This window comes from Camellia sinensis, chromosome 13, assembly GCF_055761805.1.
Source record: "Camellia sinensis isolate YWXY chromosome 13, ASM5576180v1, whole genome shotgun sequence".
Classification (NCBI taxonomy): domain Eukaryota; kingdom Viridiplantae; phylum Streptophyta; class Magnoliopsida; order Ericales; family Theaceae; genus Camellia; species Camellia sinensis.
In genome coordinates, this window is record NC_138973.1 from 71888480 (window position 1) to 71911866 (window position 23387).

General features: G+C 31.6%; 2 protein-coding genes across 5 annotated transcripts; both read right to left on the reverse strand.

The window, feature by feature from the left end:
• Positions 1-219: 219 nt before the first annotated feature.
• LOC114323813 (protein LURP-one-related 4) lies at positions 220-1614 on the reverse strand. The gene is made up of 3 exons (XM_028271490.2): positions 1262-1614; positions 903-1136; positions 220-677 (listed from the first exon to the last, which is right to left on the reverse strand). Exons 1-3 carry the CDS (start codon positions 1487-1489, stop codon positions 543-545), a joined length of 597 nt encoding a protein of 198 aa, XP_028127291.2. The 5' UTR covers positions 1490-1614; the 3' UTR covers positions 220-542.
• A 14532-nt stretch (positions 1615-16146) lies between these two features.
• On the reverse strand, positions 16147-21391 carry LOC114323747 (heavy metal-associated isoprenylated plant protein 39). Of its 4 annotated transcripts, none has more exons than XM_082902503.1 (3): positions 20957-21391; positions 16897-16975; positions 16147-16478 (listed from the first exon to the last, which is right to left on the reverse strand). In XM_082902503.1, exons 2-3 carry the CDS (start codon positions 16955-16957, stop codon positions 16297-16299), a joined length of 243 nt encoding a protein of 80 aa, XP_082758629.1. In that variant the 5' UTR covers positions 16958-16975; positions 20957-21391; the 3' UTR covers positions 16147-16296. The 4 variants fall into 4 exon arrangements, with proteins under 4 accessions (XP_082758629.1, XP_082758628.1, XP_028127208.1 ...); XM_082902502.1 differs by having other exon boundaries at positions 16897-16978; positions 20957-21343; XM_028271407.2 differs by lacking the exon at positions 20957-21391 and adding an exon at positions 17091-20916.
• Between the last annotated feature and the right edge of the window lie 1996 nt (positions 21392-23387).

Genomic DNA, 23387 nt, shown 5'->3' on the forward strand with positions numbered 1-23387 from the left:
TTATATTAATATATGAAAGTAAATTTTAGTTTATAATTTTAATAATTATATATACAAGTAAACTTAAATAAAAAATTTGTTGACACTTATCGTTTTATACATAAATTTTTTTATTAAAAAATATATATATATAAGGGGTCCCATTTTCATACATACTCACAATAAATATAATTCACGTACTTTATTTTCAGCATACTTGCTCTTGATACGGAATAGTACTTTAAATTTCAAGCATGTTTAATAAATGACTCTTCAAAATTCTCCAAGCCCCAATAGCTTGGTCAACAGACCTTCATGTATCCCTACCTAAAATAAAAAGAATGAGAATGTTGACACTTGTTGCTTCTTTACCCTTCTTTTCCTTCCTATACATGTATTTTTCCAAATGATCATATGAACAAAGCACTCACTTTTGCAGACTAACAGAAAAATAAGAATAGAATGAAAACAAAAACAGAAAAAACAAAATTGTTTGTGAAGAAGCTAGCCCATGCACCCATGCATGTTGTGTTGTAGCTCTTGTGATGATTGAAGTTTATCATTCAGATCTTGTCTGTCATCAATCCATAGACAGTCACAAGAGCCATTACAAGGGAATGATCTGTTTGGGGTTCCACAACTAAGCTTAATACATCATCTCCCAACACAACACCTGAAGATAATTGCTTTTGTTTCACCTGCCAAAAAAGAAAAGAAAAAAATTTCAAACCATTTACTCTTCCACTTTAATAGCATACTACAAACTATCAAACAACAATTCTTGGAAAAGTTTACTTGCTCTGGTGTTTCTGAACTTTTCATTATTTTTGTTTATGAAAACACAGAAAAAAAGAATATAAAATTTTGGGAAACATACCAAAACAAAACAAAACAAGTTCTGTTTTGCAAATATTTGGACTAACCTCTGCAACAAGTCCACCATGACTGTCTGTAATCTTGAATGCTAATTTTCCAGCCAATCCTATTATTCTGTAGCTAATTTCTTTAGCTTTATCGCGCCCCAAAGTAACGTGACAAGCCATTTCTCTCCCAAGAAAGTTGCTGTTTGTTCTTGCTTGATACCATGGTTTCTCCAACTTGTTCATTTTAGAACCACTCCATTTATAAATATCCCAATGTCCCAAGAAACTTAGTTTCTGCAAGAAAACAACACACAAACAAGATCACACAATTTAGTAAGTGTTAATTACTCGGAATTAGTCTGAATGAAACTCAAGAGACAATCAAAAACACATGATGCCACTCATTGCTTGCTTGATACCTTTCGTCGGATAGAAAAGAGAACTTTGCCTTGAAGATCCATGAGATAGACTTCATTGCTACTCTTTTTATCATAGTTGTCAATACGATAAACGATTTTACCATTCGAATTGAAAACCGTGCATCCATTTCCATGGAACACAAGTGATTTCATCCATATGGTAAATGTTTCTCTTGTAGAAGTCATGTAAGAAGAACAAGTAGGTGTTTGAGGATAAATCTTAGCCATTGAAAGACTTAAAAAGGGCTAGAATGAGTTGGGTTTGTGGATGGAGACTTATCTGTCAAAGACCTTATATATTTTTGCAAGAAAGACAAGTGCAAGATTTCAAATATTAGGATATTGCAATGTGATTTACATGAACACTAATTTTAAAAAGCATTATAAAAAAATGAAGATAAAGATTTTGCAACCCTTAAATGGTTGTTTCAAAATTGTCTAGGTCGCTTTCTGGCCACATCAGTTCTGTACTTTCATTTCTTTTGTTTCAGTCGACGTGGCATAAGGTGATTGGTCAGCATGTGAGGATGAGGAGGCTGACCTGAAGACACATATTATTAGTCAATGGTGACTTTGGTTTGGTCTCGTTTAAACCATGTATCATGTACATTGTATATATGTAAAGTTTGGGGCGAATTACACATGTAATCTTTATAGTTTGTCATTTTTTGTCAATTTATTTTTATTGAGTTTTTCATATTGTATCAATGTAATTCAATTGATAATACCTGTTTAAAAAATAAACTGAAATCAATGAGCAAAATAATACATTTACTTTCCTTAAAGTGATTAAGGGATCAACATCCAATTTGAAATGATTTAGCCTCTTTTGAATAAATCATTTTGCTCTTAATTTTTTTTTTAATTTCTTAGGTGCCGTTTGGTAACACTTACGTTTTTAGTTTTCTGTTTATATTTACAAAAATTCTAAAAACTCAAATAAAAACTTGTTTGGTAAAATTTTTGATTTATAAATCAGTGGTCTCAGTTTATAAATTTGGCCAAAATATGAAAACACAAAAAATGTGTTTCCGTTTTGAGTTTTGAATTTTTTTTTTTTTTACCACCCAACACTAGCCACTACCCACCACCATTTTCCATCACCGTCTTCTGCCACTACCACCCACCCCCTACCGCCATCACCTGTCACCACCACTCACCGTCCACCTGCCACCACCAGCTACCACCCACCTACCACCCATTCGCCACCACCACCCACCCCTCGCCACCGCCACCACCACCACCACCCGCCACTACCATCCACCGCCTGCCACCACCACCCGCCACCTACTTGCCACCACTACTCACCACCCACCATCCACCACCTGCCACCACCAGCCACCCACCACCACCAGCCACCTGCCACCCACCCGCAACTACCACCCGCCACTACCACCCACTACCACCACCACCCGCCATCTGCCACCTACTTGCCACCACCACCCGCCACCACCACCACCACTACTACTACCACCACTCACTCGCTACCACCCACCACCCGCCATCGTCACCCACCCACCCATCCACCATCACTACCCACCACCCACCCGCCACCACCCACCACCACCTGTCATCCGCCATCCGCCACCCACCTGCCACCACCACCCGCCACCACCACTACTCACTCGCTACCACCCGCCACCTGCCACCTGCCACCGTCACCCATCCATCCACCACCATCACCCGCCACCACCACCCACCCACCATCACCCGCCATCCGCCACACACCTACCAACACCACCCACCATCCGCCACTACCACCACCACCACCACCACCACCCACTCGCTATCACCCACCACCCGCCACCGTCACCCACCCACCCACCGTCACCACCCATCACCCACCCTCCACCACCACCACCCGCCACCCACTTGCCACCACCACCCGCCACCGCCACCGCCACCACCACCACCCACCACCACCAGCTACCCACCACCCACCGTCACCACTTTCCACCACCGTCTTCTGCCGCAACTTGCCACCACTTGCCATTTCTCACTCTTTTTTATATTTTTAAATTTTTTTAAACATTTTGTCAATTACCAAACGCGTTTGTAGTTTATGTTTTTCTAAAAATAAACAAAAATCAGTTTATAAAATTTTTGTAAATATAAACTGAAAACGTAAACGTTACCAAACACAGCCTTAACGAATGCTATTAATTAAATTAAATTGACACAGTGTAAAAAATTTAAAATTATAATTGATACAATTAAAAATATAAAAATCAAATTGACATAAGAAATAGATTACAAGATTACAAAATAATTTGCTCTAAAGTTTATAAAGGCCGGTCTGTTTGAATACCCTACATTTTGCTTTGGTGGAGCAGCCCTCCCAGCCTTTATCTTTTGACTACTTTTTATTAATACTCTTTCTTTTTTCTCTTTCTTCCTTTCTCTTATTTGTTTATTTATTTTTAATTAGAGCATTTAGTGAAAAACAAACCAGGAGCTCAAAGGCCATGTAAAGAGTCTACTTCTATAATGGAGTCTGTTGATGTCATGGGGAAGATAAGCATGCACAATGTTCTAGTTATCTGTTGCTTGTAACCTTATCACTTCAACATAATTGATCCTAAATGATTTATAAATTAATACATTTTATAAAATTTACTTAGTTAAAATGTGACGTGTAGTCTGGAAAAGATTTAGGATTTGACTTTGAAAGTGAAAGTATATGTTTCTTCCAAAGGCGAAAGTTTATTGACACTAGAAAAATCAATTTATCAATAAAAAAAATAAGTAATGTGGATAATCAAACAAGAATGGATGATAAAACAAAGAGTATTATAATAAATTAAATTTTAATGTTTAGGAAAAAACATAAATGACACAACAAATATAAGACAAAAAATAAGAAATGTAACAAACACAATGAAGATTCAAATCCTCAATTTGTCAGTTGTGCTAGAATTTTAAAAAGATCGTGCCTTTTTTAGATAGATATCTTTTGTTGAAGAGATGTTCGAGGCAAATTTGTTGTTACTAGCTACATATGTTATTAAAATGAATGTTTTGTTAAATTCTACCAATGAAAATATGTTTTTTATTTGAATAGTGAGATTTTTTTTTTATATATATATGACAATATTTTCAACAGATTGAACCAAAGAAATGTGAGATTATTGAGTTAATTGAATTGAGAATTGTTCTTTGATTAAAGTTTTAAATTCAATTATAAATACAAAAATAGAAGTAAATCAAGGTAATATACACATATATTAAACAAAAAAAGGTTCTAAGGCAAAAATAAACACAAACAGGGACTAATATTTGATAAACTCAGTTAAAAAATTAATTTTAAAATTTTGTCATATAGTTTATTAGGGGGTACAAACTCTATTATTTTGGGCGTGCAGAACATCTTACAAATTACTACTATGATATTGAGAGACTTTTTTAAAATTTTGATAGAACATTTGGTAAAATATTTAGAATTCCTGCCATTACTCTAAAGAGATTCACCCTTTATGTGCCTGATTGATACCAAAATCCAAGAAAAAGAAACTAGAAGCATTATATATAAGCACACTCCAAATTGATTTTGCTGCTATTATTCTTCTTTAAAATACTTATAAAAAAAAAGTATCTCAGGTGTCTGGGGCTTCACTTCATGGTACTAATAACAAATAAAAATGTATTACTAACAAAAAAAAAAAAACATCAACCAGAGAACCCTAACTTTAGATTCATCCAATCAAGGAATTAATCAAATTTGCAAAAGTCTGTCATATACAGTTGTTTAGTTAAAATAAAGAAAGAAAGAAAAATCAACATCTACCCAAATTTTGTAGATTTTGTAGATTTTGTAATGTGTTTTCATTTGAAATTAACAAAATCCGATCAAAATTGTTATGTGAAGAAAATATGGTATTGTTGATTAGCCATAAATTGACAGTTGAATACCGTAAGAATGTGTCACATTGCTTTTATGGTTTGGGCTTTTTGCATCTGATGCCTATAATCATGAAGCTTATATTAATCAAGAGAGGAAAAAAAAAACAACAACAACAACAAATTGAGACACAACAATAAAGAACACATTAAAATGTGTAGATTAGTGGGGGATGGTAATAGATTATCCCAATAATAAAAGCACTTTCATGTATGGGTGATGTATAAGCTTACATTAACTAGTGAATTAGGTACAAATCTAGCATCCATCTTTTAATTATCTTTACATGTCACAAATTAGATAGATGATTGGATTGTTGTCGCTGCCATTGTCACCACAAACACCAAAAATAATAATGAATCACTTCTAGTGATTTGGAACTTTTATTTGCCATCTCCTATAGACAGAGAGAACATTGAGTAATAATTTTAAATGTTGTGACCGTCATGTGCCTAATTTTCCACAAATCAAATTTGAATAAAGAAGGTGTCATGCATGAGACTAACCTGACATTATTATTATTATTATTATTATTATTATTATAAAAAACTTCAAACATACATGAAGTGACATTAACAATTGCAAAACATCATGATTTTTTGGACTGTATTGATTAAACATACTCAAATATTTTTTTCCTTTCTACACTGTATTAAAGAAATAAAAAATAATCATACAATGATAATAATTCTACATAATCAAAAAAGTTCTTCAAAAAGCTATTGAGAAATATCTAACTCAGACAATAGACCCAAGTTTATTTATTATTATTATTATTATTATTATCATTATATATAAAAAAAAAAATAAAAAAAAGGACCCTCCGTGAGGTATCATAGCATCCGTGGACCTTGGTTCAGGAATAACTAATTGCTGACGAGATTTAACTCAACTTAAAAGAAGGGACTCACCACCAGGTAAAAATGTAAAAAAAATCAAAAAAACCAACTAAACCGATTGAACCAAATCAAGCAGGTCATATTTGATCGATATTTTAATATGAATCGATTTGTTCAATTTTAAAAATTATTTTTTTTCAATTTTCGATTCGGTACCAGTTTTGACATATTGTATACCGATTTCACTGAAACCGACCGTAGATGTTTACATATAATAAAATTATTATTTTAAGTTTTGGTTTTATTTTGATGTTATCTTAAATTATATTTTATTTCTAATTCTAATTCAATAAAAGTTCAAGCATTAGTGTTTATTATTATTTTTTGTTTGTATTTTGGTGAATAGTTGGATTGGATATGGTTAAAATTATGTACAAATAGTTAATTTAATATTTTTATATAAATTATTTATTATACTACAAATTTAGGAAACGACTCATTTCAAAAGTACTTAAGTTGATTAAACCACATTACCGTTTGAATCGGTGCAGTTTGATAAAAAATTTAATCTGTATCGATTCTCAATATAATAAAATCGACATTATTAATTTGATGCAAAATTTCACCTAAATACTGATCATCCCAAACCAATTACATCCCTACCAGCAGGACACACAATGAACTTCACCCATATGGCACGAGGGGCAAAGTCTCGTCAGAGTACAACTCAATAAATCCGAGTAATGCTAGGGACATCAAATTTTCTACCAAGCAAATGATCAAATGTCTCACATGGGTGTGGGGTCCGCAATTTTGTGGGTCCCACACCCATGTGAGACATTTGGTCATTTATTTAGTAGAAAATTTGGGACCTCTAGCATTTTCCCAATAAACCCTGCTTTTCTGTATGAAAGGCATGTGCATTTGCTTCTATTTTGTTTTGGGCTTATCGTCTTATGTGAACTTTTTTTTAAATAATTTCTTTTCCTTTTTCTATTTTTTATTTTAAAGATATTTAAGATTATTCTTGTATTCATGGGATCCACACAAACTATTATATTAATTTCTAGAAAGTACTTTGATTCGCATGTACAGCTGGAAAAAACCAAAGGTGTACCTCCTCTAACTATTATGAGCATTGTTTTTTGATATGAAAAAGCACAACATACACTTGGAAACCAAAACCAAAAGATGTCCTCACATTATCAACTTTATTGACACTAGTTCAATCCTTTAGGTCACAAACAAACAATGTGAACATTTTGAATCTAAAAAACATATTCTAATAAGTTTATTCCCATTGAATATACTCATAAATTGTCTATTTGCGTAGAAAATATGATTTCGAGAAAAATATTTTCATATTAATGAAAAACTTTGTTATATTACAAGTTAAACTTACAAAGTGTTTGATGAAATTAATATTTATTTTTAAACCTAAACATGATAAGTAGCAACAACTAAACCATAAACATGAAAACATGAAAGAAAAAAAATTATCAAATGCCTTAGGAATCATTAACTTATTTGGGTTTTGCGAGTACCGTACCGACTCCAAGAGAATAAATGGCTCCTAAAATATATTTATATTGTTTCTTCTATTTATGTGTGTGACAGGTTGACACATCACCAACCTGTCAATTTAATAGTTCTCTCAATGGGTTATCTACCACTAGTAGGATTTTCGGTAAAGAAAGTGACAGTGGAATTTTAGCGTATCAAATCAAACATTTCACTTTTTTGTTTTATAGGTGGCAAAAAAGTAATTCTATTTTAAATATATTAGTGTGTCCTTTGACTTTTGGTTCATGCAAGAGCGAATCAATATATATGCATGAAAAAGCATTGCGTAAATGACTTTGCAACTAAGGCACGGTAATCAAATAAAAAAATATATTATAAGCATTAAATTTTTTACTAAATAAATGATTAAATATTTTATATGGGTGTAGAGTCTATAAAATTATAGATTTTATTTAATTATTTATTTGATAAAAAATTTAAGATGTGTTTGGTTTCGTTTTGGGAGATGAATTTTCAAAACAAATCTTGGGAAAAGAGTTTAGAAGTTTTTTTGGTTTGTTTAAGGCTCCGTTTGGAAAGGAAAAAGCCAGGCTTTTTTCGCTAAAATAGCCACAAAAAACAAAATAGGTTATTTTAGTCACAAAAAACAAAACATCAAATCCAACCCATAATCATTACAATCCTTTCTCACAAAAAAAAAATCAAAAAAGCCAAAAAGCCATTTCCAAACCAGGTTAAAATAGCCCAGGCTAAAATAGTCAAAAAGCCAACCCACTTCCCAAACGGAGGCTTAGTTTTATATTTTAGAAATAATTTTGGAGTGTGGGAGTTTGTGATGATTTGATATTTTGTTGTAGTTGAGTAGACGTGTATGAGAGAAAAAAAATGATTGAAAGGAGAAAGGAGAGAGAAAAAATGATTGATTGATGTGTAAGAGATAGAAAGTGATTTAAAATTTTTTTTTCCAAAATTACTAAACCAAATAAAATTTTAAAAAAATTTCTTCAAAATTTATTTCTCAAAAACAAAACAAACTAATATCCCTAACATTACCCATCAAATAATTGCCTTCAATGACTTTTCAACTTGTTTTCTCCTCCAATAATAAGTTGGTGTGGATGACATTATTGTTTAAATTTAGGATTAATTCCCTAAAATTCTATTAATAAGGTTTCTACTCTATTAAATCTTCTTTCTTTTTTCTTTGTTTTTAAACTCATAAAGTCTTATTTTCAAAATATTTATATATATATATATATATATATATATATATATATATATATATATAAATGTTTTACACTTATTAAAAGCGGAAGGAATTGAGAAACATCAATTTATTGAGTTTGAATAAAAATTTAGTAGGTGTTACAAGTGCACCATATGACAATGTTATTAACTAATCACCAAGAATTATGCTCCATGCCTTAATACAAAATTCCGGGCCCCACCATCTCCATAAATCACAAATCATTTGGTAATCAACTATCCATGCCTCAAACATACTAGGTATTTTTTCTTATTCAAGGGATATTGTTGATGTGCCATTTTATTTTGTGTTGTTGTTTCAAAATTTAAAATTTTCATAACTTTTATTGTACATATTTATTTTTAATAAAATTTATATTTTTAAAGTCATCACAATAAGATCTATCAAATACGATTAATATTGAATACAAAATTTTATAAAAATAAAATATTATTTTTTTAGAAATATAAAACTAATAAAATTGTTTGGTTTCAATTTTTCGAATTCACTTTTCAGAAAATTGATTTTTTTTTATTTTTTTCATTTTTTTTGTTTTCATTGATTTTTTTTAATATTTAAGCAATTTTTTTAATTTTTAAATACACCTAACATAAATATACTTAAAAAGTATAAAATTTGTGATTTTTTTTTTTAAAAAAATCGCTAAATACCAAAAAAAAATAAAAAAAAATGAAAATTTAGTACATTTTTGTATGCTTGTGTATTTATTGATTTTTAAATATTTTTTTACAAATATTTTACTTTTTAAATACATCTAAGTAAGGTACATCTAAAAAAATTAAAAAAATCACTTAAAACTTTAAAAATATTCACTATATATATATATATATATTAAAAAAAGAAAACAGAAAATGAAAAACAAAAAGCATAAAACTCAATTTTCAGAAAATTGCAACCAAACATAATTTCTCAATTTGCAAAACTATCTAGTAAAATTGAGAAATTTCTTAGTTTTTTTCTAGTATTAACTTAGAATATTATTAGTTTTTAAGAAATTTCTCAATTTTTTTCAATTTTAAAATTGAGTCAGTTTTAAATCTGAAAAAAACTAAAAAAATTAGACCAAAAAATATTATTAATTGAGTAAAGAAAACTTACTATGAAAAATTGTTTAAATTGTAAATTTATAATAAAAAACATATCTTTATTTCTATATAATCTTGTATTTAATATTAATCTTATTTGGTAGATTTCGTTATGCTGATTTTAGAAATATAAATTTTATAAAAAATAAATATATTTTGTAAAATTATAATAATTTGAAATTTTAAAAATTAAAATAAATATTATATTACCATATTTTTTTTAAATAATTACATATATTATTTGAAAAATAATTTCATCTATTAAAAACTAAAATTGTAAAAAATCTTATTCAATACGTGATGGAATATAAATTCACCGACAATTGTGTAAATGCTCAATCAAAACCATATATATATTAGGAGGTACAAAACGTGTCTCATGTTGAGATTAAGATTGGATTTGTTCAATTTGACCTATGAGTCTAGGTTTTGGTTCTGTTTCAATAATTCGAGCCATTGAATATGAAGAACTCGTCGAGTATTATATCCTTGTAAAAAATTACATTGATCGGATATCGATAGCTATTTAATTGAATCAAAATTTTGCCAACCGTTTATTTTTTCACTGTTTATTTTTTTTAATACAAATTGTGTCCAATCAAATAGCTATTGATATCCGATCAATATAATATTTTGTAAATTTATAATGCTCAATAAATTTTACACATTAAACAATTCAAATTATCGAAGTAAAATCTAAAAATGAACCCATAAACCAGACAAGACGGATCGAATCTTGATTTAAACCTGAGACGAGTTATATTAGGTGTTGGTAGCCTTATGTCATGATATGGACATATTAAATTTTGAGGGCATAAATTGGATGAATTCGTGCTCTGTGACTCATGCTGACATGTACAAAAGTCTTGTCCTTTATCTTTATCTGTACTAGCATATCACCTCCGTGCTGTACGCAATAATTATAAATATTTATATTTATTTTAAATTTTTTTTTAATATGTAAATTAATTTTTTTTAATTTTTTATAAAAATAATTTAATAGTCTTATCACTAACCATAGAGCATGTGAGAAGTTGAAAAGAGTGCAGTAACTATGCACGAGTTGTATCTATAATTATTTGTATAAGGAGATTTTTACCAAAACTTTCAAAAGGCATGTAGATTGGAAAAAGTTAATAAATGATGATTTAGAAATTTTAACCAAATTAATAAATAAAAGCATGTGGAAAGACATGTGGATTAGAAAAAGTTAATAAATGCTAAGTTTTTTTTTTAAATCAAAAATTTAGAAAATTAAGATTGAGATATTAAATCTCCCACAAAGCTTGGAGGTTGGAAATCCCATTTTCCTTATATATAGACTAGCCTATCACCCGTGTTATACACGAGATAATTATAGATATTTATATTTTTTTAATTTTTTTTAATATATAAATTATTTTTTTTAGATTTTTTATAAAAATAATTTAATAGTCTTATCACTATTCATAGTGTATGAGAGAAGTTGAAAAGAGTGCTACATTAACTATGCACGAGTTGTATTTATAATTATTTGTATGAGGGGATTTTTACCAAAGCTCTCAAAAGGCATGTAGATTGGAAAAAGTTAATAAATGATGATTCGAAAATTTTAACCAAATCAATAAATAAAGGCATGGAGAAAGACATGTGGATTAGAAAAAGTTAATAAATGCTAAATTTTTTTTTTAAATCAAAAATTTAGAAAATTAAGATTGAGCTATTGAATCTCCCACAAGGCTGGGAGGTTGGAAATCCCATTTTCCTTATATAGAGACTAGCCTATCACCCGTACTATACACGGGATAATTATAGATATTTATATTTTTTTTAATTTTTTTAATATATAAATTATGTTTTTTAAAAAAAACATTTATAAAAAAAATTTAATAATCTTATCACTAACCATAATGTACAGAAGAAATTAAAAAGGCTACTGCAGTAACTATGCACAGGTTGTATCTATAATTATTTGTATGAGGGGATTTTAAATGCTAATGAGGGATTTTGACCAAATCAATAAATGCTGGCATGTGGATTGGAAAAAGTTAATAAATGCTGATCAGGGGATTTTGACCAAATCAATAAATGCTGAGTTTTTTTTTTTAAATAAAAAATTTAGAAAATTAAGATTGAGAAATTGGAGCTCCCATAAGGTTTGGGGTTTAGAAATCCTATTTTCCTTAATATATTTACAATTATCTATATATGTGAATTACGATTTTTAAATATTTTTTTTTTTTTAGGGTCTGGCTTTGGTCCAGTCCACCACCGGACTGGACCGTGCTGTTGGGCCCGTGGGGGCCCACCACGGGTCCCGTTTTGAAAATATGAACTGTTTAATATGTAGAACTCGTCGAATACTATATGCCTGTGAAAAATCACGTTGATCGGATATCAATAGCTATGTGATCAAATCAGTTTTGTATAAAAAAAATGAACGGTGAATAAATTAACGGTTTATAAAAAACTGTTTTGATCACATAGCTATTGATATCCGATCAACGTAATGTTTCACAGGCATATAGTACTTGACGAGTTCTACACATTGAATGGTTCAGATTTTCAAAACAAGACCCGTGGTGGGCCCCCACGGGCCCAACAGCGCGGTCCAGTCCGATAGTAGACTGGACCAAAGCCAGACCCTTTTTTTTAAATGTCTTCTTTTTTTCCTTTTTTTATATTATATTAAAGTTTAATATTTTGATAATAATCATATGTGTTAGACTTTTCAATGAATTAAATGTCTTTTTTTTTATTATATTATATTAAAGTTTAATATTTTGATAATAATCATATGTGTTGAATTTTTCAAAGAATTGAATGCCTTCTTTTTTTATTATATTATATTTAAAGTTTAAAATTTTGAAAATAATCATATGTGTTGGACTTTTCAAGAAATTTTTTTATGCTTGTTCTTAATGCATTAAAGTGTTATTATGAGGGATAATAATCGTATGTGTTGGGACTTTTCAAGGAATGCATGTGTTAGATTTCAAAGAATTATTTTTATGCTTGTTGTTAACGCATCAAAGTGTTATTATGATAGTAAAACTTGGGAGTTGGAAGAAGTTAATAAATGCTAAGATTTTTTTTAAAAAAAAATCAAAAAATCAAGAAATTTAGATTGGGAGATTTGAGCTCTCACAAGGCTTGGGATTAAAAACTTCCTTTTGCTTAATATATAGTATAGATATCCGCACGAGAAGTCTGTGTTTAAATTTTAAATTTATAAAAAAAAATTAAAAAAAGCAATAAAACAAAACAAAATAAAAATTTTATTCACAAATCTATTGGCCAGTTAAATATTTCGGCAGTGTTACGTAGCTCGAAACCCCTCCCCCCGAACCAAAAACGACGCCGTTTTTATTTTTGTTTTTTTTTTTTTTTTGCAGATCAGAAGCAGGAAGAAAAAGAAGGAGGAGGAGGAGGAAGGAGAGGGACTGGAGGGGGCCCAACAAATGGGGCTGGAGGCGGAGACCGGGGGCAGAGGCGGCAAAGGCGGCAGAGGCAGGGGCTGCGAGGGGCGGGGCTGCGACGGCGGAGCTGCTGCTACGACGATTGGAGTTGCTCGACGATCGGCAGGTCAGCAGCGGCAAGGAGGGGCCCTCTCCATTCCCTCTTCTCTTTCTCTCCTCTTTCTCTCTTCTCTTTCTCTCCTCCCGTTCCTGAGCTGATCGAAAATGGAAGAAAAAAAAGAAAAAAAAGAAAAAAAGGCTAATGTCCAAAACGACGTCGTTTTGGGTATTAGAGGGATTCGGGGGAGGGGAAATCCTCGAGCTATCAAACATTATTCTAAATATTTAAACAGTCTGAATAAGTTGAATGAACATTTATGGATGCATTTTAGGTGTTCTGTGTTTCCACTTTCATGCATAATCTCCGTCAAATTAATAATTAATGCTGGGTCATAAATTTAATTTTTTTTTTTTTTATGAATTTTTAAAATCTGATCAACTGCATTTTATGAAATGCATGTGCAAGGAGTATTTGATTTATTGGTCCCGTTTGGTAGAGTTATGAGAAAGTAATTATAACTTATAGATGTGAACATAAGCTGATTTTTGACTTATAAATTAAGATTATCCTCCCTCACTCAAAGAATAAGTTGATTTTTGACCTACAAAAAGCTATAAGCTGTATTGTTAAGCTGAACCAAACACATCAAAATAGCTTAAATTAAGCTAAAAATTAAAATAAGCTGAAAATAAGCCCTACCAAACAGGACCATTGAAATTAAGTGGAGTAGAATGATTGTTTTATTAAAATGGATTTTGCCTTTAAAAAAATAATAATAAATACATTATAAATAAAATAATGATTTATCATTTTAATGGAATGATTATTCACTCCCTAACTCTATTTCAGCGAACAAATAGAGAATTTATGGGGGGTTTGTTTGAACGGACTGGATAAGGGGGATTGTAATCTATCGGACTATTAGTCTTAGGATACATTATCTCCGGACTATTTAGTTAGACTGGATTTATATCCTATGTTTGTTTAGTTATGAGATTAGATGTCTGGATTTGATTATTTTTAGTGAATCCAATATTTGGTTGAACGGACTAGATAAGGATAAATATTCAAAAAATTATTTTACTCTTGTAATTTATAATTTTTATTTAATATATAACTTTAAATTTTTGATCTATAATTTATAATTTACAATTTATAATTTAACAACACTAAAAAATTTTAATTTATAAGGCCATAATTTTTAATTTATTATTTTCAATTAAATTAAATTTATAATTTATATTTTTTACTTAATATATAATTTTAAATTAACAACACTAAAAAAATAATTTTATTTAATATATAAATATAATTTTTTAACAACACTAAAAAAATTTAATTTATAAGGACATAATTTTTTATTTTTTATTTTCAATTAAATTAAATTTATAATTTTTATTTTTATTTTTATTTATATTTAATATATAATTTTAAATTAACAACACTAAAAAAATAATTTAATTTAATATATAAATTTAATTTTTTAACAACACTAAAAAAATTATAAGGCCATAATTTTTAATTTATTATTTTTAATTAAACTTAATTTATAATTTATAATTTATATTTTTTATTTAATATATAATTTTAAATTAACAACACTAAAAAATAATTTATAAATATTCAAAAGACTATTTTACCATTTTCCAATTGTTTATTAAGTAATAGCATGAGGGTAAAATAAACATTTCACACATTAGTCCCATGTGATACCAATCTCGTGAAAATAATCTCACCCTCCCCCATAGGATACAATAATCCCTCGTATGAGGGACTATTAATCCAGAGTAAAAAAATTGAACCAAACAATAAACTATTAATCTAAGGGCATGTTTGATTGGATGGATTAAAGTATGGGATTGTGATTATTAATCCGTGGGCCCAATTATCCTATGTTTGTTTTAACATTTTGGTTTATGATTATTAATCCAATGGATAATTAATCCAACAAATTTGTAGGATTATTAATCCAATGGATATTAATCCAATTGGAAAGTGAATACCACACTAATTTAATAGGATTATTAATACTTCACTATTAATCTTGTGAATCAAACATGACCTAAATGAAATAATAGTCTAATCTCATGAAATAATCCCTCAAAACAAACAAACTCAGTGTACAAATGATGATAAAATGGTAAAAATACAAGATGTTTCCTTAAGCCTGTCAAATTGGGTATTGTTTGTTTAAGATATCTAAGTCATTTGGAAACTACGTACGTTGTATTTATGACAACATAGAAGACATGCTCTGCTGAATGCATTTTCTAGACATAAAGTTAGGTCTGCATCACTTTCATAGTAACTTAATAATTTACTATGTGATATGGTTTTGTCCTGTGGGCATATGCGGAAGTCAAAAACCATATAATGAGGAAGGATCACAATCCAAAAGCAGAGTTGGGCATGCACCTCATTGTGAGCACTCAATCTATGGTGAGAAGTCAAGAGGACAAGTACTAAAAGATCTCTATGAAATAAATAAGATTGAACCAACGAGGTTAATCCGTTGGTCAAGACTCGAGAGCCTTGCACATCAACTATAGATTATATATTGTAACTCTTTTCTATTTTATATGAGATTTTTGTTGCGTGATCATCACTAACATGAAAATTAAAAAGCACTCTAAATATGAGTATGAAGGATAATCATTGAGATTAACCCAATTGCCATAACGTTTGTACGAGATCGTTCAACTACCCCTTCACCTCCAATGAAAAGAAAAAAGAAAAAAAGAAAAAGAAAAGGGAACACAAGGAGACACATGAGATTGATAGAAATTCCAAGCTTGCTGTGGACATCCAAAGTGCACAAATAGATTATATAGAGTAAATGTATTTATTAACAAATAGAAAATGAAGAGTGTATCTATATTAGAAATAGAAAGATCAAGAACCCTTTTTAAACTTCATCATCATCATCATTTCTTTTCATCTTTCTTCTCACCTTTCTTCTCATCTTTCTTTTCTTCTTTAGCTGGACCAACTGATACGATGTCTATTTTTCCTATTTTCTTCAGTTTCTTGGCTATTGCAATGGCGTCCATTTCACCTATGATTGTCATTTTCTGATCCTTCAAATCAGCTGCTATTGAATCAACTCCTGATGATCAAAAGAGCCACTTACAGTCATAAAACTTTCAATATTAGTATTGAAATGTGTTGTGGCGAAGGCAAAGATTGAGAAAAGCTAAAACAGAATAACCAAACTGGCAAAGAAAAATTACATGGTTTGGCAGTAGAACGACATAAAGTAGTAAACTGGATTAAAATAGACTCAAACACAAATTCAAAATGGACCCCCACGACGATCATTTACCCATTAATAACAGGTAATAAGCATATCATAATTGGAGTAGAATTCAAGATACACCCACAGCAAAATGCTTTTACTATGTAACTAAGAAATCAATTCAATCATGAAAATGACTTGAATGCACATATTACGTTTCTTGAAATCCAGAATTTCAGATCTAACGTGAAAATTAGCTATTTGATTTTGTGCAAAGGTCTGGTAATACCATAAATGTCAGCAACAGCCTCTATGGCTTTCTGCTTGGTCTTTTCATCGGTCATGGTCATGATCTTCAGCACTACCTTCTGCTATAAAAATTTCACAACAACAGAGAAAACAGAGATTAGAATACAATCATTCATCATCATTAATTTTGTTTACCATAAGAGAAACCTCAGAATTAAGTGGAGAAGAGAGTACCTGTGCCATTTGAGGATATAATAAGATAATGAAGATTGAAGTTGGAGATAGAAGGGTATTGATGAAAGGTTTTAAAGAGTGAAAATTGCGAGTCTTAATGCATATATATATATATACAATTTTGAGAAGGGGTGGTTGCAATGTATCAGATCAAGAGGTGGGTTAGTCAATGTGGACCAGGGCACCACTAGTTCAAAAGGCAGGTACTTTTTTTTCCGTTTCTTTTCAAGATTCTCTTGGTGAATGAAAGGAGATTAACCCCCACACACTTTGCTCATAAAATTGTTGAATGTCCTCAAAGTATCACGTATTTTTACTTCTTAATTAATTATCATTTAATATGTCTCTTCATATTTTTTAATCACCCAACACAATATCCCACCTACTCACTCTCCATCAATCATAATACTATGGAATACCATGTCTCCATATTTTGAAATTACTAAATAATTACTCCTTTGCTCATGCCTTTTCTTCATTGGAAACTGTTGGAGAAAATACCAGAAATAATGACCATTAAACAAAAAAATGGTTACACCAAAATAATAACCATTAAACAAGAAAATACTTACACCAAAATAATGACCATTAACCAGGTTCATGAATTCTATTTAACCTCCATTTATGACCAAGAGGTAACAAGAAAATGGTTACACCAAAATAATGACCATTAACCAGGTTTATGAATTCTATTTACCCTCCATTTATGACCAAGAGGTTACCAAAGTGATAAAACCCCATTATGAAAAAGATAAACCAATAAATAAATATAAGATATTAAAATGATTCAACAGAAACTTGTGCTGTCCTGGGTTAATTTTCCTCTTCACTAATGTGGTACACTTATAAAGTACTAATATTCTATTCTTCAATAAAAATATAAATATGGTTGTTTTAAAAAGTGATTTATAAGTTAATTTTTTGGTTTATTATGAAAAAATATGTAAAAAATAGAGAAATGATATAACTTAAATAAATTAATAAACCAATAATCTAGCTTATAAGCCAATTCCCAAAAAGGCCTATATCTCAAGAATATGTCGAAAATATAATAATTCAGAATTGTTAAGAATCATCATATTGGGTGATAGATATATGTATTAAGAAAATGCATGTAAGTGTTTAATATGGTTACCTAAGAATATGTATTAAAAAAATAAATAAATTAGGAATGTGTGATACATGTAGCTAAAAATTTTCATATAGTCCTGTATAAATGATATCATAGTACGAATCCAGATCCTCTGCCGTGGTAACTTGCAACCAAAACGACGTCGTTTTATTAAGTGTTTTTCCCCCTCATAACTCTCTTTTCCTTTCTCTCTCATCCATTACAACCTAAACCTAACGGACAAAACCAGAATAGAGGAACTGAGAGAGAGAAGCTGAAGAAATAGAGTCGGCAAGCGAGTCAGCGGTGAGGCGAGGCGAGGCGAAACGGCGGCGGTGAGGCTAGGCGAGAGAGGAGGAGCTCACATACCCTAGATCTAGGGTTTTCAAAGAGAGATCGGCGAAAAAAACAGAACACAGAGCCATGGAAAGCTTCATTGCCTACAACACAAAGTGATGAACATAGATCTACTACTTGTATTGTTCCTATTTAATATCAATGAACCCATTTGTTTTAAAATTTTAGACTTTTATGATAATAATAACCCTATACAAATCAAATTTAGAGATGATTGTTTAACTGGGAAGCTTCTTCATATGTGAACAATTAACTTTAAGTTGTGAGCTTCTTGCCAACACTTTCTGCCCCTATATTCTTGTGAATGTGTGAATCTTTGTATGTGTTGCCGATGTATTGCATCGGTGATGAAAAGATGAGAAATAGGGGCTCCATTAACATAAAGGTTTGGGATGGAGGTGGAGGTGGGTTGCAGAGGCGAGGTGGTGGGTGTAGGGAGGGAGGGCTTGGTAAATGGTTTGGGATGGTGAGCTCGCCGGAAAAGGAGTGGCGACGAGATTTCCGGCGATATTTCTGTCCTTTCTTCTCTCAGTGTCTTCCTTCTCTTTCTTTCTTTTCATTTTTTGTTTTTTTTTTTCCTTTTTGTGACCCCAAAACGACGTCGTTTTGGGACAATGCAGGAAACCATGGCAAAAGATCCGAACTCGTCGTTTTACAATTCATTTAACCCAAGAAAATTAGAAATATATTGATATTGATATATTTGTGTGAGATTGTAACATGCCCAGGGGGTACCCGCGCGCGTTAAACAGTTCGGACTCCCGAGATCTCTTTGATCTAGTCTCACGAGTGCAATGTGAAACATAGATGAGAGTCCAGATTTGGCAACTTTTATTGAAAATCCATTTTATTGCAATTTTGTCAAAAATGGACTGCGTCATCAGATCTCAGAGTCACGACCTAATATTTATTTTGGGAAAATTAGGAAACCCATGACTCATGCCAAGGCCACTGTTCGTCGTAACCAAGGATGCTTGGCTCGGAACCTTAGGTATGAGAGGGGAAGGTCAATAATGAGCACCCCCGCCCACCCGATCAAAGATCGGCCTTTACTAACCATGATATGAATTTTATTTTATTTATATGTTCATGTTCTGATTAGTTAATAAATCCTAAAATTTACTATGTGAAGCATATCAAGTATAGACTATGCCATTCATTTTGGAACAATTTGATATCATGCATTTTGAAAGAGTTTTGACGATGTACAACCCAAATAAATTGAGTTTACAAGCATGAAAAATCAACATCATTCCAAATTAAGCGACACAACCTCCATCCACTGGCATTCATAGAGTTATATCACATAAACAACTAGCCTCATGGTAGAATGCTAAACATAGTAAGAAAAACACACACATACGGAATGCTAAAGCATAAAAACTCACATGTTTGATGTCCCACGAACAAGCTGCAAAACAAAGTTAGTAAAATATGCATGATCTTATATACAAAACCCTAATGCAATTCACTCATGAGATGCAACTAAATATTCGACTTCTAAAATATGATATGTGAATCATCTCAAGTACATGAGGTAGCGCACATAATCACATAGGAATTGATTAAATCCACAAATGCAAACTTAGCCGAATCAAGATGCATGAAACATGGATGCAAAGCATAACTATGATGAAAAATAAATATGACGTTTATGTACAAATAAAGAAAGCAAGTAAAAGAACGGGATAGAAAGAAGCGGGGCTGGGAATTATTACAAATAATTACAAAACAAATTAGAGAGGGATGAGGAGAATATTACAACAAAATAAAAACCTCACAATACACTCAAAATAAAATAAATAAATAAAATAAAAGCTTCATGTTCTTTAGAACCGCCGATGGAAATTGGTCAATATTAGGAGATTACGCCATCCTGTTCGAAAGAAGCTAACCGACCGGCCAAATAGGCCAGCCGGCGAACTAGGCCAAGCAAAACCTGTCTTGTTGCGAAACCAAGAAAAGGAACAAACAAAAAATATGTAGGTGGCTCAACTAACCACTACCGGTTAGATTAAAAAAAGAAAATAAATATAAAATAAAATACAAAAAAGTGCAAACTCACAACATAAACCTAAAGCAATAAAACAAATATAAGATAGAACATGCAAAATTACAACAAAACTAATATGAGACTAATACACGAAAAAAATAAATATGAGGTAAAACATGCAAGATTACAATAAAACTAATATGAAATTAAAGTATGCGAATAAAAATAAATAAATAAATAATTATGAGCTAAACAAACCACTAGGATTATAACAACACACTATGAAATATAAAGTAAGAAAATAAATATGAGATAAACAAATCACTAGGATTATAACAAAACACAATGAAATAAAAGCAAGAATATAAATATAAGATATAAAATATAAGAAAATGAAAAATTCACCTTCCAAAGAAAGATTGAACTTCTTGATTTCCAAACTTCCTCTTGATCACCCTCAAGTGTAGGAAGTGTGTTCTCAAATCCTCAATTCAAAATTATGGAGTTTATGGAGTTTGGGGTATAGAAAGTGGTTAACTCTCTAGTTTTTCTCACTTTCAATCACTAAACATTCTTCCTTATGATCGAGGCGATTGATATTTGGCTATATCAGAATTTTTGGAGTGGTTTTGGTGTATGGAAATGAGGAATTTCAGTATCTATGGAAAGTATGGGGTGTATATGGAAGATAGGAATATTTTTGGCTAAAAAACTCAAATTTTCTCTCTTTTTTCACTCTTTTCTCACTCCTTTCTCTTCAATTTCGTGGTCCTCCTCCTCTCTTACAATATGATCATTCTATATAGGCAATGAGGGAGAGTAAAGGCCAAAAAGAAGGTGGGAGACAAGGTGAGAGACAAGAATGTGATAGGAGGGCAAAATTTCAAGGTGGTTGGATGGGATACTCCTTTATGGATGCAAACAAAACATCTTTTTGACTATGGAGGATGGTTAGGTATAATGGAGGATGAGTGGATGCACTTGAATGGCTCAAAGAATAGGTAAATGGGTTGTCCTAACCGAACCAAAACCAAGAAAAATGGGATATTGCTGTTTTGGGTCGAATCAACAAAATCTGCTTTTAAGCCCAACTTCAAATGGGCATATCTCCCCCATATGGACTTGGTTTTAGGCAGTTCTTTGGTCCAAATTGAAGCCCCAAAAGTCTAATTTCCAATGGTGGTGGCCTCACATTTAAATTCCAAGTGTACAAAGAGATATGCCTAATTTGGTGAAGGCTATCTCGGGCTGGGTCAACAAAATATGCTCTTAAGTTTAACTTCAAATGGGCATATCTCCCTTATTTAGACTTGGTTTAAGGTGGTTCTTGGGTCTAAATTGAAGCCCTAGAAGTCTACTTTCCAATGGTGGTGACCTCACATTTAAATTCCAAGTGTACAAAGAGAAATGCCTAATTTAGCGAAGGCTGCTCATTTCCTTCTTAATGATTTGATACTCATCCTTTTCCTAAACTAGCTTTCTTTCATCCCCTCCTATTTCCTTCAACTCCAAACCTATAAAGAAGATATTTTTAAATATTTTTCAAAAAGTTCACCTCCCTTCCATTCATTTCCACTTTGCCCTTACTCGGTTTACTGAAAAGTGTAATATTTTAATTGAAATGGGAGCCTTGGGACATCGTAGAAACATTTAAAAAAACATATTTTGAAAATAGGGCTTTAAGGTCTAAAATATTTTGGCCAAAAAATGGGTGAAGGTTGGGATTAAAACTTAAATTCCATCTTTCTTACTGAGAATTTTGTGAGAAACACATTCTAATTGTCATCATCGGGTAATCAAAAGAAAGCGCCCAAGTCTTAGGGCCGGTCAAAAATGGGGTGTCTACAGTTGCCCCTCTTTGATAGAGCTCAAAGTCATTTCATGACGTGAGTGAATGTCAAAGCCCAAAGACGACCCTTTTGACAAGGCCGTAAGACTTGGGCAAACAAACAAAATGCAATGCAAGTGGTTGAACCCGAAGGTTGCCTACGTATCCTTTTGCAAGGAATCAAACCAGCGTAGTTCAGGGGCAGAATGGAAGTGACATGCTCAAAATGCAGTTTGAAGGTTGGACTTACACGCTTTGCGAAGCCAGTTGTTTGAAAATTCATGATTATGCAATGCAATACAATGCCATGGAGTGATGATAAAGATATGAAGATGACAACAATGAAGAGGCAAGCTTCGTGCAAATGATATGAAACATAACAGGGGGTGCATTGCATTAAACGTGCCACAAGATCACATACAAATATGTCACAACATAATTTTAACCAAGTGAAACAACAGCCTAACGCGTCTCACGCGAAAGGAGGAAAGATGGTGTAAACACCAGATGCACCTGATGTTTTTACCGAGTAAACTTGCAATCCCAACGCGTTTCATGCGATAGGAGGAATGGCGGTATAACCAACAAGCGTACCTAATCGTATCTCATATGGAGAGGAGAAAGGTTTTAACCAAGGAGAACAACAATGGTGTAACCAACAGGCATACCTAACCGTATTTAATACGGAGAGGGGGAAGGTTTTAACCAACGAGAATGACAATGGTGTAACCAACAGGCATACCTAACCGTATTTTATACGGAGAGGGGGAAGGTTTTAACCAGAGAAAATGACAATGGTGTAACCAACAGGCGTATCTCAACGTATTTTATACGGAGAGAGGGAAGGTTTTAACCAACGAGAATGACAATGGTGTAACCACAGGCGTACCTAACCGTATTTTATACGGAGAGGGTGAAGGTTTTAACCAAGTAGAAAATGACAATGGTGTAACCAACAGGCGTATCTCAACGTATTTTATACGGAGAGAGGGAAGGTTTTAACCAAGG

Excerpts from the sequence above, each read along its gene's own strand:
- LOC114323813 (XM_028271490.2), bottom strand. The coding sequence starts at position 1,489 with ATGGCTAAGATTTATCCTCAAACACCTACTTGTTCTTCTTACATGACT. Across the intron at positions 1,137-1,261 it reads TCTTTTCTATCCGACGAAAG|AAACTAAGTTTCTTGGGACA; the intron begins GTATCAAGCAAG and ends GTTTTCTTGCAG. Across the intron at positions 678-902 it reads ATGGTGGACTTGTTGCAGAG|GTGAAACAAAAGCAATTATC; the intron begins GTTAGTCCAAAT and ends CTTTTTTGGCAG.
- LOC114323747 (XM_028271406.2), bottom strand. Across the intron at positions 16,479-16,896 it reads GGCTGTTGCTGACATTTATG|GAGTTGATTCAATAGCAGCT; the intron begins GTATTACCAGAC and ends TTTGATCATCAG.